A 17,830-nucleotide genomic window follows, 5' to 3' on the forward strand; every position below is an offset into this window, starting at 1 on the left:
TTACTTGCAGGCCCTGCACTGAAGACAACAATGTAAGTGCAAGATGGAGGGATGAACTTGGGTGCAGCTTTCCAAGTTGTCTTCCTGAAACTCCACACCAGTGGATGGAATTGGTATTGCACATTTCTAAAACAAGATCCATAGTCCTTTCACTGCTAGAAGAAATTGAAAAACAAGAATAAACCTGTGGGCTTTTTTTAAGCATTCAAGGACTGCAGACATGTAAAAGCTTGATTACTTTTTCATTCAGGTTACTGTTAATCAAGCATTTATAAATAATTACCAGACAGCAAGCAAAATTTACTCTGATGTGCAGTAATTCAGTTGCATATAGCTTTGTCCAACAGGAGCATTCTGTCATGGGTTTAGCAATACTGGATAACATAATACTGCTCAGATTTTAGATGGAGTACAAGATTTTCATGAGAAGTATATCCAGACCAGATGCTTTAGTCCCTGGCTTCAACTTCTAAATAGGATTACTTTATTTAAATGTCACCCTTGCAACCCTTTTATAAAGGGCTACCATAGACCCTAAGTGTAAACACAAATCAAGTCAAAACATGGATAAAGATGTACAGAAGACTACAATGACAAATGTTTAGCAGGCATTCTTGCAGTGGTGCAGAACTAGCGGTATGATCAGACTGGATAAAAATGGCATCATTCTGATAAAATTAACTGTAGTTAAAATCCTATATACACACTCATTTTGTTATTAGATTAATTAAGTAATTAGTGATATAAGGATGGGGTGCAATCTTAAGTGATATTGCAGCCAGTTCCATAGAATTCCACTACAGATTTTTGACAACCTCCTAGTTCAAATAGTATTAACAGTTCACCATAGAAGTTTTGGGGTTTTTTTTAATTTCTTCAGTTTTTTTAAAATTATTGTAATGTAAAAAATGCATTTCAGGTAGATTCATGTTGCTACAACTCATAATGAAGACCAGGTTTGAGTTGAATCAGGAGAAAGTATTGAAAAATGAAACAAAGACGGCCACAACTTACCCACTCAGGAAAAAGCACAAGAATCACATGACCTCATTACCTGCAATTTGTTATTTTACATGTAATGTCAAATGGTTCTTCCAAATTTACAGTGTCTGGTATTGTCTCCAAAGAAAGCCTTACATCGCCATAACCAGGAGCCTGAGAAGGTACAAGAATACATATTCTCAGATGCTGGATAGTAAAGTTGAAGTTTCTACTACTCAAGTTTCACTTACTGCAGCAAGGTTGGAATAAGGGGAATTTGAATAAAGATTGATGCTTCATGCTTTTGATTTGTACCCAAATCAAAGCCGTGCTCCATCCACTACCGATGACCACCTTTCTTGATGGGTTTAACAATTCATTAGAAAAGGATGATCTTTATTACTAAGTTTTTCAGGTAGTTCATATCCTTAAAGTTTGAATATGCATGTACAGTTCCCAAGAAGATCAGCTTTATTCTAAGACCTCTCTGTTAGGCAGATGACAGATATACTATGGACAACATAAGTATAGTTTTCCTGCATAAACCCACCACTATTCCACATACTAAGAAATAAGAGCTTGATCACTCTCCTTCCCATTTCAGTCCTCCAAGCCTCTGCCAAAATAATTAATTGCCACCAGTCAGAAAGGCACATGATACAAACACTTGTCAACTATCCAATTCTGTCAAGAGACAAGTGCATTTCATATGATCTACTAACAAACCCGTGATAGACATCCTAGTTACTGCTAATCAGGGCTGATTCAGGGTGGCAACCTACAGAAAAAAAAGCTTTAGATTTTCAATCCCCACAAATGATAGAACGTAAGGAAAAAAAGGGAAAAATTTGCCCTGCCTGATAAGGCTTAGTTGTCACACATGTTCCAATTCTGCTGATAAAAGGATGCTGTAGTAAAAGTTACATTTACAGCTTGATTAAAAAGGTATTCCTGATGAGGTCCAGAAAGCCAGTGACTGACAGGTTCGGAACAGGCTTTAGTCGTATACAGTTCATTACAGACTAAAGACAGATAACATTTTAGAAAGCATATTAAATTTGGACATTAGAATAAGCAAAGGGATCTCAACCCAATAGACACTTCAGACCAGTTGAGCAATGTAAGTTTGGAACCATTCAAGAAAGAGAAGTAATTATCCAGCACTGGAAAAAGGCACACATTTTCAGCTGTACTAGGTGACAGAAAGGGATCTACTGGAAAAATTATACCCAGTTTCCTAAACAGGTAGTTTGCCATAATATTATACTCTTCTTTTAAGAGAGGTATCTTAAGGGAAAAAGAAAAGGCAGTATTTTATAGAATAAACCTAGCAGCAATTGACTAAATCAAGACAGGATCAGAGCAGATGAGAAGGCCTAAATCAGTACATGCCTGTTGGCCTTAACCATGAGATACCTGCAACAACTGATGGCTAGAGGTAAAGGCGTTACAGTAACACCAGAAGGAAAGAACGTAGTTTTCATCCAAAAAATATAATTGCTCAGAGTATGTAATCAACTGGACAACTCCTTGCCTATGCTACTCAAGAATAGTGGTCTTTAATTTTGGACTGGTTGTAGTCTAGTCCCAGATTGAATGCCCACCAGCAGGTGGAGCACCCCTGGCATACTGTGGACATGCATCTGTCTGGTTTAATGTCACCCCAAAAGAATGTAGTTGTGAATTCCAAGACCACTCCACAAAAAAACCCAAATTACAGTACATGGGGGTGATCCAGGATACTTGTTTAAAAAGTGCACTCCTGATCTGAACCAAAACAGTGATAGAGGGGCACAGTACAGGTAAAATTCTGGGCCTGTGGGAGAAACAACAGTTAAAGGGCTAGTAATTGGATTAAGAGGAAAATGATGGAATGTGAAAGGACCCTATACATGAAATAATCCAATAGCATTTAAAAGATGAGGAGAAAAGAGAGAGCTGCACTGCAACTCAAAGCAGGCAGCAGGGTAGGGGGGAGGGAACCCAAACCAAAAGCTGTTTGCTGCTTTTCCAAAGACAGATGTTGCTCAAAGTACACAGAACAGCTCAGGTTTCTCTGTTAATCACTAGCACAAAAGAATGATGGATGACTAAAACTAATCCTAGGGTGTGGAGGTGTGTTAATCACCACTGTGTTTCAAGTGCAATTCTCAAAAGGTTCAACAAGGAGGGATGTAGAGTGAGAGAATACTGATTTAGGGAAGGGAAAAAAAACCCCTGTCTTTAAAGAGAAATGATGGGAAATGTCAATTGAAAATGAGACAGTTTATTAGTTAAAAAAAAGCAACAAGTTTCCAAGTAACAGGAGTAAGTTTAGAAAAAAGGGCATTTTCTAATTTGATGGGACTACAGAGATACTTAGCACCTCAATTAAAAACAAGTTTTAATGATTTAGCTGTGAATTTCCAGGATCCAAGTTTGCTTGCCTAGTTTCAAGTCAATGTGATTTCCCTACAGAATTGCTTTATTTACTAAAAGATGGGTGTCCTGGGTTCAGCTGGGATAGAGTTAATTTTTACAGGAACCTGGGAGGTGGGGGCATAGCCGGGGCAGCTGACCTGAACTAGCCAAGGAGCTATTCCATACTGTGTGACATCCTGCCCAGTATATAAATGGGGAGCGGGCCGGGGGGTGCTCTCTGTTTTTTTCGGTGGGGGAAGTGGCGGAGCGTCGGGTCCCGGGTGGTGAGCAGTTGCACTGTGCATCACTCTTTTTGTATACTTTTTTTTTTTTTCATTAGTGCCGTTGTTGTTGTTGTAATCTCTTTTGTGTTTGTCCCAGTAAACTGCCTTTATCTCAACCCTCGAGGTTCCAGTTTCTTTTCCTTTTCTCTCCTCCGTCTCCTCCCCATCCCACCGGAGGGGGGCGGAGGAGTGAGCGAGCGGCTGCCTGGTCCTTTGTTACCGGCCGGGCTGAAACCACGACAGTCCTTTTTGGCGCCCAACGTGGGGCAGAAGGGTTGAGATAACGACAGATCTGGCCAGAGCGTGTTGAAACAAATTTGCCAAACGCATTTCTTAGATATATAGATGTTAGCCACAATGTTGTTTCATTTGTTTACATGGTGGCGTTTTGTAAGCTCTTATATGCTCTATGTATTGCCTGTAGTTGCGTATCTCATCTCTGGGAGAGTGATTGGGATTATCATTTTGCTGTACTGGGCAATGTCGACTTATGAAATGATTACATCACTGGTCATGAGGTTAAGCTGGTATCTGTATGAGGCAGTGATATCATTTCCATACTTTGGGCGCCTTCTGTCGGATTTTATTGGTAATTACACCCAATCCATGGGGAAATTAGGGGGGGATACCTCCCCCCGTCCGTTCACCTCCCTCTTCTCCTTCCGACTAATTACAACAGCTTTTGAGAATTTTGAATATCCTTGGGATGCGCAAGCCAGTGTGCTGTTAGTGCTATGCCTCCTGAATATGTTTCAGGTCTTGTTTAGGGCTACAAAAACGCTCTTTAAGAGTACCACTCAGAGATCTCCCCCAAAGCTGGATACTCATGGGTGGCACGGCATGTGGGAGCATATGGGCAAGTATCTAGAGAACTTCTCACCGCCAGTGACTTGGAAGTTCACTCCCGAACAACTACAGAACCCTTATGAAGTGACAGAATATTTGAAAGAAAAATGCTGTGGCTATTCCAAAGACATACAACTCGCTGCACTGTGCTGGGCTCTGGCCAATATCTACCAAACACTGCTTGATATTATGCAGCACCCTCGGGGGGAAAAGGGGGAAAAGATGGAAAACAGGACAACATGTACCGTGGCTACCCAAACCCTGACAACAGACACCGTGGCTGCCCCTACCCCGACAACAAGCACCGTGGCTGCCCCTACCACGACAACAGGTACCATGACTACCCCTACCCCGGTGACAGACACTGCAGCTGAACCAGAGAACCAGCCTGTGCCAGTATCAGTCGCCCCTGTACAGAAAAAGAAACACACAAAGAAATCAGTTTGCTTAGCGAGAGATGAAGATGAACCAGGGTCATCGTGAGAACAGGAAGTAGAGGCAGAACCTGAAATAATTACCCGATCTCTATCCATGAGTGAGTTGCGTGACATGCGAAAAGATTTTAGCCGCCACCCAGGTGAGCACATTGTTACCTGGCTGCTCCGATGCTGGGATAGCGGGGCTAGTAGTGTGGAATTAGAGGGTAAGGAAGCCAAGCAGTTGGGATCTCTGTCTAGGGAAGGGGGCATCGACAAGGCGATTGGGAGAAAAACACAAGTCCTCAGCCTCTGGAGGCAACTTCTGTTAGGTGTAAAGGAAAGATACCCCTTCAGGGATGAAGTTACATGTCACCAAGGCAAGTGGACCACCATGGAGAGAGGTATCCAGTACCTGAGAGAATTAGCCGTGCTGGAGGTGATTTACAATGATCCAGAAAATGCGCAGTCACCCACAGATCCAGATGAAGTCCAATGCACACAACCCATGTGGCGGAAGTTTCTACGAAGTGCACCACCAACCTATGCCAACTCATTGGCAGTAATGTCCTGGAGAGAAGGCTATGGACAAACGGTGGATGAATTGGCTGTCCAACTCCGGCAATACGAAGGGAGTCTCTCTTCCTCCCTACGGGCCTGTGTCTCAGCTGTGGAGGAGTTGTCCCGAGAGTTCCAGCAATTCAAAGTGGATCTGTCCTCCTCCTCACCTGTACAGGCCCGCATCGCAGTTATTGGGAGTAAGCGTTCCTCTGCCCAAGAGAGAGGAGAGAGAAAGTACACTCGACGGGCTAACCTGTGGTTTTACCTGCGTGACCATGGAGAGGACATGAGGAAGTGGGATGGAAAACCCACTTCAGTCTTGGATGCACAGGTACAGGAGTTGCGAGAAAAAGCAACCAGAAAAGAGAATTCTTGGAAAACTGCTGCTCCAGTTTCCCGTGAGCAGTCCCCCAGACGCAGTAGATGGGCTGATCTCATTTCTGATCCACTTGAAGGGACTTCCGATTTACGTGTGCAGAAAGTGAGTAACGGATGTTCTAACCAGGATTAGAGGGGCCCTGCCTCCAGCCAGGTGGAGGAGAGGGACAACCGAGTCTACTGGACAGTGTGGATTCGATGGCCTGGCACATCAGACCCACAGGAATATAAGGCTCTAGTGGACACTGGTGCACAATGTACCCTAATGCCATCTAGTTATAAAGGGGCAGAACCCATCTGTATCTCTGGTGTGACAGGGGGATCCCAAGAGCTAACCGTATTGGAAGCTGAAATGAGTCTAACCGGGAATGAGTGGCATAAACACCCCATTGCGACTGGCCCAGAGGCCCCGTGCATCCTTGGTATAGATTATCTCAGGAGGGGGTATTTCAAGGACCCAAAAGGGTACCGTTGGGCCTTTGGTATAGCTGCATTGGAGACGGAGGAGACTGAACAGCTGTCTACCCTGCCGGGTCTCTCCCAAGACCCTTCGGTTGTGGGGTTGCTGAAGGTTGAAGAACAACAGGTGCCAATTGCTACCACGACGGTGCACCGGCGACAATATCGCACCAACCGAGACTCCCTGATCCCAATCCATAAGCTGATTTGCCAACTGGAGAGCCAAGGAGTGATCAGCAAGACTCACTCACCCTTTAATAGTCCCATATGGCCCGTGCAGAAATCCAATGGGGAATGGCGACTAACAGTAGATTATCGTGGGCTGAATGAAGTCACGCCACCGCTAAGCGCTGCTGTGCCAGATATGTTAGAGCTTCAATATGAACTGGAATCAAAGGCAGCTAAGTGGTATGCCACAATTGACATTGCTAATGCATTTTTCTCCATTCCCTTGGCAGCGGAGTGCAGGCCTCAGTTTGCTTTCACTTGGAGGGGCGTCCAGTACACCTGGAATCGACTGCCCCAGGGGTGGAAACACAGCCCCACCATTTGTCATGGACTGATCCAGGCTGCACTAGAAAAAGGTGAAGCTCCAGAGCACCTGCAATATATTGATGACATCATCGTATGGGGCAACACGGCAGAAGAAGTTTTTGAGAAAGGGAAGAAAATAATCCAAATCCTTTTGAAGGCTGGTTTTGCCATAAAAGAAAGTAAGGTCAAGGGACCTGCGCAGGAGATCCAGTTCTTAGGAGTAAAATGGCAAGATGGGCGTCGTCAGATCCCTGTGGACGTCATCAACAAAATAGCAGCTATGTCCTCACCGACTAATAAAAAGGAAACACAGGCTTTCTTAGGTGTTGTGGGTTTTTGGAGAATGCATATTCCAAATTACAGTCAAATTGTAAGCCCTCTCTACCAAGTTACTCGGAAGAAGAACGATTTTAAATGGGGGCCTGAGCAACGACAAGCCTTTGAACAGATTAAGCAGGAGATTGTTCACGCAGTAGCTCTTGGGCCAGTCCGGACAGGACAAGATATTAAAAATATGCTCTACACTGCAGCTGGGGAGAATGGCCCTACCTGGAGCCTTTGGCAGAAAGCACCTGGGGAGACCCGTGGCCGACCTCTGGGGTTTTGGAGTCGGGGATATCGAGGATCTGAGGCTCGCTATACTCCAACTGAAAAAGAGATCTTGGCAGCATATGAAGGAGTTCGAGCCGCCTCAGAAGTGGTTGGTACTGAAACACAGCTCTTCTTAGCACCTCGACTGCCAGTGCTGGGCTGGATGTTCAAAGGGAAAGTTTCCTCTACGCATCACGCGACTGACGCCACGTGGAGTAAGTGGATCGCACTGATCACACAGCGAGCTCGCATAGGAAACCCCGGTCGCCCAGGAATGTTAGAAGTGATCACGGACTGGCCAGAAGGCAAAGATTTTGGAATGTCGCCAGAGAAAGAGGTGACACGGGCCGAAGAAGCCCCGCTGTATAATAAACTGCCAGAAAATGAGAGGCAATATGCCCTGTTCACTGATGGGTCCTGTCGCATTGTGGGAAAACATCGAAGGTGGAAGGCTGCTGTATGGAGTCCTACACGACTAGTCGCAGAAACTGCTGAAGGAGAAGGTGAATCGAGTCAGTTTGCAGAGGTGAAAGCCATCCAGCTAGCGTTAGACATTGCTGAAAGAGAAAAGTGGCCAGTGCTCTATCTCTATACTGACTCGTGGATGGTGGCAAATGCCCTATGGGGGTGGCTACAGCAATGGAAGAAGGGCAATTGGCAGCGCAGAGGTAAACCCATCTGGGCTGCCGCACTGTGGCAAGATATCACTGTTCGGATAGAGAAGCTAGTGGTAAAAGTACGTCACGTAGATGCTCATGTACCCAAGAGTCGAGCCACTGAAGAACATCAAAACAACCACCAGGCAGATCAGGCCGCCAAGATTGAAGTGTCTCAGGTGGACCTGGACTGGCAACGTAGAGGTGAGCTATTTATGGCTCAGTGGGCCCACGATACCTCAGGCCATCAGGGAAGAGATGCAACATATAGATGGGCTCGAGATCGAGGGGTGGACTTGACCATGGACACTATCTCACAGGTCATCCATGAATGTGAAACATGTGCTGCAATTAAGCAAGCCAAGCGGCAAAAACCCCTGTCGCATGGAGGACGATGGCTGAAATACAAACAGTGGGAGGCCTGGCAGATTGACTATATCACACTCCCACGAACACGCCAAGGCAAGTGCCATGTGCTTACAATGGTGGAAGCAACCACTGGGTGGCTGGAAACATACCCTGTGTCCCATGCCACTGCCCAGAACACTATCCTGGGCCTTGAAGAGAAAATTTTATGGCAACACGGCACCCCAGAAAGAATCGAGTCGGACAACGGGACTCACTTCCGAAACAACCTCGTAGACACCTGGGCCAAAGAACATGGCATTGAGTGGGTGTATCACATCCCTTATCACGCACCAGCCTCCGGAAAAATTGAACGGTACAATGGACTGCTGAAAACTACATTGAGAGCGATGGGGGGTGGAACTTTCAAGCATTGGGATACACATTTAACAAAAGCCACCTGGTTAGTTAATACTAGAGGATCCGCCAATCGGGCTGGCCCCGCCCAACCAAGAGTTCCACATACTGTAGAAGGGGATAAAGTCCCTGTAGTGCGCATGAGGAGTATGTTAGGAAAGACAGTCTGGGTTAGTCCTCCCTCAAGCAGAAGCAAACCCATTCAAGGGGTTGTTTTTGCTCAAGGACCTGGGTACACCTGGTGGGTGATGCAGAAGGATGGGGAGGTTCGATGTGTACCTCAGGGAGATTTGATTTTGGGAGAGAATAGCCAGTGAATTGGGCTGTATGACATTTAACTGCTAAATAACCTGCCAATGCATGTCATTGTATCCATAGTGTCTATATGCCATATCAAGGGTATTATTGTGAGAATTATCCAAATGACTACAGGATGGACTTTTGAAACTGAGCCAAGTACAACAGCGATAGAACTTGAACTGGCACCCACCAATTTCCTCAAGATCAACATCTTCGACCTGCAGACCAGGGGCATGAGTTGCACCAAATGTACTAGCCACAAGTTCCAGAGGCAGCGTACTACAACCCAACATCTCACACCATCTCTCTCTTATCCTGAAGAACTGTTACAACAGATAGAGCCCCAAAATTGATGGACACATTAGAGGGATAGCCCATAGGCTAAAGGAACACCGTGTGTGTGTGTGCGAGGTCAGGGGGTGGAGTCCATATACTTATATATAAGACAAGGAAAGTTGTAGTGGTTGATTGGAAAAAAATAAAAAAAAGTAAGATCTGGGCATGATGTAGATGGTATAGAATAAGGGGTGGATAATGTCCTGGGTTCAGCTGGGATAGAGTTAATTTTTACAGGAACCTGGGAGGTGGGAGCATAGCCGGGGCAGCTGACCTGAACTAGCCAAGGAGCTATTCCATACCATGTGACATCCTGCCCAGTATATAAATGGGGAGCGGGCCGGGGGGGGGTGGCCTCTGTTTTCGGTGGGGGAAGTGGCGGAGCGTCGGGTCCCGGGTGGTGAGCAGTTGCACTGTGCATCACTCTTTTTGTATACTTTTTTTTTTTTTCATTAGTGCCGTTGTTGTTGTTGTAATCTCTTTTGTGTTTGTCCCAGTAAACTGCCTTTATCTCAACCCTCGAGGTTCCAGTTTCTTTTCCTTTTCTCTCCTCCGTCTCCTCCCCATCCCACCGGAGGGGGGCGGAGGAGTGAGCGAGCGGCTGCGTGGTCCTTTGTTACCGGCCGGGCTGAAACCACGACAATGGGGATGGGGGGGAAAACACAGGTGGAAACCCAATTACAAGCTTTGCAAACTCAGATTAAGATTCAATTGTCAAAGCTTTTTTACTTTTCTCCCGTATTACACCAGCCTCAATTCAAAATATGCAAGCCAGGTTTAGGCATTAGCGTAGACAGGCTGTGCAGCTGACTTAAGTTAATAATTACAACTTAAAGTTCATGAACAATTTCTAAATCAACCAGAATAGAACAGGTTCATTCAAAACTGTGGACATGAAAGATAAAATAGTATTATCCTATACATAAAAATTGTTACTCAAAGCTAAAAAGTCCGTATGAATTATGGAGCAGACTTCTGTCAACAGCTGGCATACTTAAAGGAGTTTTTTGTCAGTGCTTTTCAGTTCATTGCCAAATGGCATCCAAGAAGTTAATTTTATTCTAACCAATGTATTTTGCTACATAGGTTGCTTGATTCTGGCAATTCAAGTGCACAATCCATTAAGTTATGTTGTTCAGTGCTCTAAAAACAAAGAGGCATGTTATGTGCCAGAAAACAAATCCTTGAGAACACAAAAAGTGTTGCCATTCACATGACCAAAAGGAACAATAATGCTTTTGTTCAGCTAGAGTCCCTCAGAATAGTGTTTTTCCACACTTCACTGACCAAATGTATTAAATAACTTTCTCAAATATGTATACAAACACGTGAATTCGGAATGAGGTCCAGAAAGCAAGCAGCTTGAACTTTTCCTTCAAGTCATTATTAAATTGTTCAACGAGTTGCCTTAAAAATGGATGCTAAATTAAATTGATGCTTAAGTTAAACTTACCATTCGTTGGAGCTGGCTAGTTTGCAGCCTTCCTCGTTCACCCAGATTAGTTTTCCATACAATGTCTAGTTTACCAATCACTGTTACACCTTTTATTATTCCAGCTTTCTCTGCAAATTCTTGCTTTGGTTTTAGGCAGTATAAATACTGACGTGTATCCATAGGTTGTAAATAAGTCCTTGAGCCAAAAGTAGACTCACTGAAAGAAAAAAACATTTGGCATTAATTTAAACATTTTTAAGACAACTTAAGAACTCAACCTTTTTTGCCATTCCTCACCAGTCTTACCATGTGTATGTATTTTATTCATGGCAAAACACAGAGTATTTTTATGTTTTCACCGCAGAAAACAATTCTAGAATTTATGTAGCATCAAGGACCAAGGGAAAAAAAACCACCCCCAATTCATCTGAGCAAGACAACCAAGGTGGAAATCCCCTTTGCTACATTATAATTTATTATCTGGCATCGTAGCATTTAAACAACAATGCTAGTATTTACTTCAGCTACTTGTTTCCCTCCCAGTAAATCTCAGTGTCATGAGCCTAAGATTCCTGTTCGCAACGAGAACCATTACAGCGGATGCAAACACTTCGTCAGAACAATGCTCCACTACACTGCACGTAAAACCTTCCACAGGCAAGAAAATAATTTTCACTTTAGCCCCCACTGCAGAAGCACCCAAACATCACCTTCAAAAACCCAAGCAACTGCAAAGCACGAACAGCCAAAGTTAACTTTTACCCAGGTATCACAAGCTTTTGTATCCACAAGTTTACTGAACACAGTAGACAATTCTTCTGGTATTTGGTGTTTTAATAATTGACACTAAATGACATTTCATTTATTTCAGCATGACAATTCTTACATTTTAAGATCTTATAAGGGCATTCCACTGATTCACCTTGACTGCTGCCTTGCTAGATGTTGATTAGAACTGAAAACAGTTACCAGTCTGTTAGGAAGAAGCAAGGACAAGTCAGATGGGTGCTGTAAAGCTATATGTATACTCAGATCAAGTCAGAACCAGATGTGGGCTAAATTTTACATAGAAGATACTGAAGAAGTAGTATGTTTTTATGTTACCATGTCATCCATGTTACAAATTATTTGAGGATTAAACTGGGGATTTCTCTACTAGGTAGGATTACAAAGTTTTAAGAACAGTTTCTATAAAAAGAAAACTGTAACAGCTTTTCCAGCTGAATACATAACAGGAATTTGATGTTTTTAATCAAGCAAAGAAGTACAGTCCTGTTACAGGCAACTCACTAACTGTAATGCTTATACCTCATGAAGTCATAATACATGGAGTTTCAAAATCAAATATCCTGAATCTGAACATACCTTTTCCCTGCTGCATCAACTGTGTTCAGTTCTGCAACATTGTACATCATAGATGGCTCTAAAGACACCTTCTCCATAAACATTGGAGAGGTGGTGATATTCTGAATCTGAGCTTCCAGAAACACTTCATCTGTCTGGAAAAAAAGCAAAAGTGCAAGTTCATGAAAACATGATTAGTGTTATTAAAGAGTAGACAGTCCTATTGTTAAAAAAAAAGTCACATGTGTTTAGTTCATGCCTGCAAATCAAATTAATTAATGCAAGAAAAAACCTTAATCCCAGTAACAATAGGAGCAAAAGTGTTAGTCAACAGGTGTTTTGCCAAACAATGGATGTGGGATAATTTTGCTATGTTCTAGCTATTGCTTATTTGTAATGCACCACTTCCCAAGACTTTCATCAACTCAATATCAACTCAAGTTTTAAACCAAATTATTAAAAAAGAAAAAATAGAATAAATGGTAAGGAATTGCAGTGCACAATGACATGCCATGCCAGATTGCTAGTGCATCAAGCTGTATTTAAAAAAAAAATAAGTGTGTGTTTTTCTTTAACTGAAGTAAAATAGTTCAGGTACATGCTCTGAAGTTTTATTATTATTCTGAAACATTGATGCACCAGCTAAAAGCCAAAACCAGCCTCCTCCCTTACTCAGCTTCATCATGCCAATGGTTACCAATATTATATGCATCCAACGGTTTAACTGGTCCTCTACCTTCAAAACATCCTATAAGACTTATCTGTTAAATGAAGCTAATGCCTGAAGATGTTATATAGAGACCAATTCTAGCACAGGAATAAAAGCTACAGACTGTTAAACTTTAGAAGCTGAAAAAACATGGAACTAGAGGTGGGTTTGCCTCACTTCTATGGAACTGCAGACCAGTGAAGCCACTTTGCAGCTCTAAAATCTCAGGATAGAATAATTATGGAAGGCTCAGTCTATTAGAGATATAAGCCCCTGGAGAACTGAAAAAACAAAACCAAAGAAGTGCCAATTAGAAAAAGAGTGGGGGAAGGGGTACCAAATCTGCATTTACAAGAGAGTTACTGATTCAGGCAGTTGGACTAGATCATAGTAGGTCCCTTCCAACTGAAACATTCTATTCTATAAATTCAGTATGAAGCAGTTAGGTATTTAGCTATGATAAATTAAAAAAAAAAAAAGTATTTTTATGGGGAAGGTGGAAGGAAGATTACAGTTTCTTTTTAATCAGTGGAAATAAGTTACTTCATTATACAAATGGAGTCCTGCTTGTAAATTACAAAATAAAAGTAGGACAAAATAATCAGAATATTTTTAGTCTCAAAAGGCATTGCATTAGAAGGAGGAATACAGAATGGTACTGGAATTATTTGTTGTGCCTTATAAACATGTTAAACACAAACCAGATGATAGCATATATAGAGTAATGAAAACTGTGCAAGCTCCATAGGTTATGGACAGACCTCACACTTGCAGGAGCAGCTGGAAATAACCCCAACTAAAACATGGCTCTCAGTAATCATTACTACTACCACTACCTGTCACTTAAATTGATACTGTTTATATCCCATTAATCCATTGCTCAAAGTGTCCATTCACCCAAGTTTTAGTTGTTTTCAATGCAGCAACCATAGGCAGAAATTTAGAAAAAGCTAATTTGAAAGGAAAAGGAAAAAACAAGCAGCATAATGAAAAAGCAAATTAGATTTGTGTTATTCCTAAGTTGGTTTAATATCACATGGTTTAAAAAACAAAAACAAAACCCCTTAAGTACTTCAGAAGGATGCAGTTTATTTTAACACAAGGCACACCTTAAAGTGAAATCAGACTGCAGAAGTATCATACTAACTCATCAACTGTTACATGCAGTTTAAAGTTGGAAAGTGCAGTTCCAGCTAGCAAAAGGAAGGAAGAACATCCAACTGCTGCTCTCTCCTCAAACCCACTGTCTCCACCAACCAGAGGTGAAAAGTTCTGTCACAGCTTACACAAGCAATGCTGTAGTTAAGACCTACATTTCTATGGGTCATAAGCAGGAAAATTTTAGAAGGGATTAACTCCCATTTTCAAATAATTTGTCTCATCAAATTTTGGCGAGGTATTTTATAGGAGGACCCCCACAAGCAAGAGTCTGTAATAATCAACTTTTAGTTTCAACAATGGGTATTAAAGAAAGAGCTAACCATTTAAATGATTAGCTGCACATTTAAAGATGAGAAAACATCAGTTCATGATATGCAGAACAAACATTGCTTTTCCATTATGTTTTTAAAAGAATGTCAACAACAAGCACAGAGACAGATAGGCAATTAAAAAGCATATATATTTATAAAAAAATAAATAAAAATTACCACAGAACTGAGGTCACTCTAATGGGAAAATAAAAAAGAACACATTAGAGAAATTAGGGTTAAATGTTAAAGAAAAAGGAGGCTAACTTTCAAACAAAATGCATTTCTGCATTTTTTTTGCACCATCTAAACAAGATAGCATTAGTAAGACAGAAACGTAAATAAAAATGGATGCAAACAAAGATGACAACTACATTTCTAATAAGTTATAGCTAGTATGGTTACATGGTTTACTAGCTTTGCTTCAGAACCAATCCAAAGGAGAGCCTAAGGCATACAAGTCACAGGTAAGATATGATAGAACAAACTGACCCAAAAAAGAGAGTGAGTTTTTGAGCAGGTTTAAAGTTTGTCCTGAATTTAAATCCATGCAATGGATTGTATATGAAATGGAAAAACAGTCCTTGTCATTTTACATATGAAGTATCCACATCTCAAAATAAAGATAATGTGGTAATGTGTTCTAGCAAAGCGACAATACTGCAGCTTATAAGAAAATTTGGCACAACATGATCAGGAAAACTTCTTTTTTGAATCTCCATCATTCCAAAAACCCTACTTTAATTGCAAACTTCATTTTCTTAAGTGTCTGCTTATTCATGTCCCTGTGCATGTTTGCAGGAACAGAACCTTTTCCAGAGCCTTTTCTAAGGCACACCAAAGTCAGTGAGAGACTTTCTGTAGACTGGGGCAGGTAATTCACTCTCAGGATTGCAGCAGGTTAGGGCGACAGGGCATGCATTCTATGCACGAATTTCAGTGATCAACTTGATTTGGATGCTACTGCAATACGAGCAACAAGCAAGAAAATTAAGTTTCAGCATCATTCCTTGTCTTGGAAAAAAATGAAATTATGGATTAAAATTTCTAGTAGAAAATAATTTTAGTGACAGACTTCATGAATAGATAGCATCACATCTGTAATACTAATGGTAACAGTTCAACTGGTTAGTCAACCTTTGAAGACCTTTAGTTAACTAATAACTGACACACACTTTTTTTTTCCCTCCTCTGCTCTCAAGGATAACAGTCCTTCTTAATATTCTGTATGAAGGTCTTGGTGGTTTGACAGCAATGTAGTATCACATACAACATCTAACCAAAGGATTATTTCTAGGTGTTTTTTTTTTAATTTTGACTTCTGTGGTCACAACACATAGCAGCACTTTATATACTTTCAGAAATGAAATATGAATGGTACTATATCAGTCTGCTAGGCAAATGAAAATTGGTCAGTTAATATCATCCAAAATATTTTGAAAAAAAAAAATTTTTTTTCCAATCAATTGTATGGAAACTATGGTAGTAGGAGTTGCATAAATTCCTGAACAGGAAGAACAAAAGGCATCAAAGCAGCCTTTTAAAACCTTTACAGGGGTGGGGTGGGGAACCAAAACCAAGAAAACACAGATACCAGCTCAGACACCAGAGCTTTTCATAGATCTTTGTCATGAGGAAATGGTGGCTAATTGAGAATGGAGTTTATTAAGTCCTGTATCAAGGCCAGTCAGTAAAACATTTTGTAAGAAAAGAATGTCAAACCTATGTCAAAAGTTTGCCCAGAATTTATCTTAAAGAGGTTTTTATTCCCATTCATTACAAAGTGTTTCAGCACAACACAAAATTTACATGTGAAGTATAGATAAATTAAATGTTGCTGTCTCTGTCTCTTTCCCCTACCACATATTTTCTATCTGAAACAATAACCCATGCACAAAACAGAGGTTTATTTTGTTCCCAGAGGAATTACCTGGGTTTTTAGGATTATTTTTGTTCTTAAATCACAGCAGGAGACATTTCCAGACATTCCCATTTACAGATAACACCAGTTCTATAAAGCACTTGACCAGTGCTATGTGCTTACGTTCTGATCCTACTCAGGTATCTTACACCTGGTCAACCTAAGAATTGAAGCCTCTGGCGTAGACACATGTACCAATATATTTTTAGGAAAATGTTTTTCTCTTTTCCTCTGTACTATGATACTTACATCACTTACAACCTATGCCTTGATTTATCCACCCTCTAAATAAATTACATGCTATATATTAAATGTCTCACAATTTACATGCTATTCATTCACAGCAGAGAGAAAATCTTTATGAAAACTTTCTTGCACAACTCTGAATAAAACAGATCTTTGCATCTGGAATTCTCATTTGTAGAGCAGAAATTCTTATCTGTTATTTCTCCCTTCTCTTTTCTCTATTGATACCGTCAGGAAGGGAAAGAAATATACCTTCCACACCTCTATAGCCATAATCTTGCATGATGAACCCGAGGTGTGACTATGATGGAGGTAAATAATTAGAACAATAGACTTGGAGACTCTGTGCTTTTCTACATGCAAATTCATAGCACATATATCCACTTAGTTATGAACAAACAGGAAAGCAAAATACTTTCTACTTAGCTTAAGACAAGTTATTTTTCTAATTGCCAAAATTCCCTGTATTTTCTTCTTCTCTCACTGAGACTTTAGTCTTTTTCTCCCATCTACTATTCACTGCAATATAAACCACCTCCAACTTCACTCTCGTTTAAACTACTTCAAACTGTTTAAGAATACTAATGAAGGTTTTCAACAAAATGACTAGCAATGTAATAGTTGACCATATTTCAGGGGTTATGGAAAAAGATTAATACTCATAATGGAATCTCTCAAAGTAGTTTGCAAATATCAGCCTGAACTTCGTACAAACAATAGAGAATACAATGCTCACAAAATTAAGCTACTTGCTCACTATCACAAAGCAGGTGAGTGATAATGATGGAAACATGTCCTAACTTCCTATGTAATGAGATATTGTGGAAGTTTATACCTACAACAAGCCTATATAATACATATACCCACAGGAAATGTCTACAAATAAAAAGAATGCTGTATGTAATTTGTAAGAGTTTCCACTATCTGTCATCTTCAGCTAAAATTCTTCCCATAAATAGCCAAAGATAGATGCCTAAGTATGTCCAAATAAATATACATGGCATGTATAAGATAATTTAGTTCTGAAGCACTGTGTATAACTGCCACAAACCTAAAAGTTAAATTATTCAACAGAGGGGTCATAAATTTAAATATCCTCAATGTCAATATGACCACTCTGTTCAATGATCTAAATTTAAATTTCCCCAATCTGGTAAATTATTATCTGCTTTGTGAACAATTAATCTCCCTTACAGTAAGCA

General features: G+C 41.0%; 1 protein-coding gene across 4 annotated transcripts in view; it reads right to left on the bottom strand.

Annotated features, from left to right (window-relative positions):
* The window catches only part of TRAPPC13 (trafficking protein particle complex subunit 13), a 32,151-nt gene that overhangs the window by 1,534 nt on the left and 12,787 nt on the right, over positions 1–17,830 (bottom strand). Inside the window, exons 8-12 of one of the 4 annotated variants that reach the window (XM_049795385.1) lie at positions 14,642–14,659; positions 12,305–12,438; positions 10,958–11,156; positions 1,055–1,155; positions 5–152 (exon numbers count right to left, since the gene is read on the bottom strand). In XM_049795385.1, coding sequence (XP_049651342.1) covers positions 5–152; positions 1,055–1,155; positions 10,958–11,156; positions 12,305–12,438; positions 14,642–14,659 — 600 coding nt within the window. Of the gene's footprint in view, positions 1–4; positions 156–1,054; positions 1,156–10,957; positions 11,157–12,304; positions 12,439–14,641; positions 14,660–17,830 lie in introns of all 4 variants that reach the window. The other 3 variants (XM_049795384.1, XM_049795387.1, XM_049795386.1) reach the window with 3 other exon arrangements.

This window comes from Accipiter gentilis, chromosome Z, assembly GCF_929443795.1.
Source record: "Accipiter gentilis chromosome Z, bAccGen1.1, whole genome shotgun sequence".
NCBI classification, from domain to species: Eukaryota; Metazoa; Chordata; class Aves; order Accipitriformes; family Accipitridae; genus Astur; species Astur gentilis.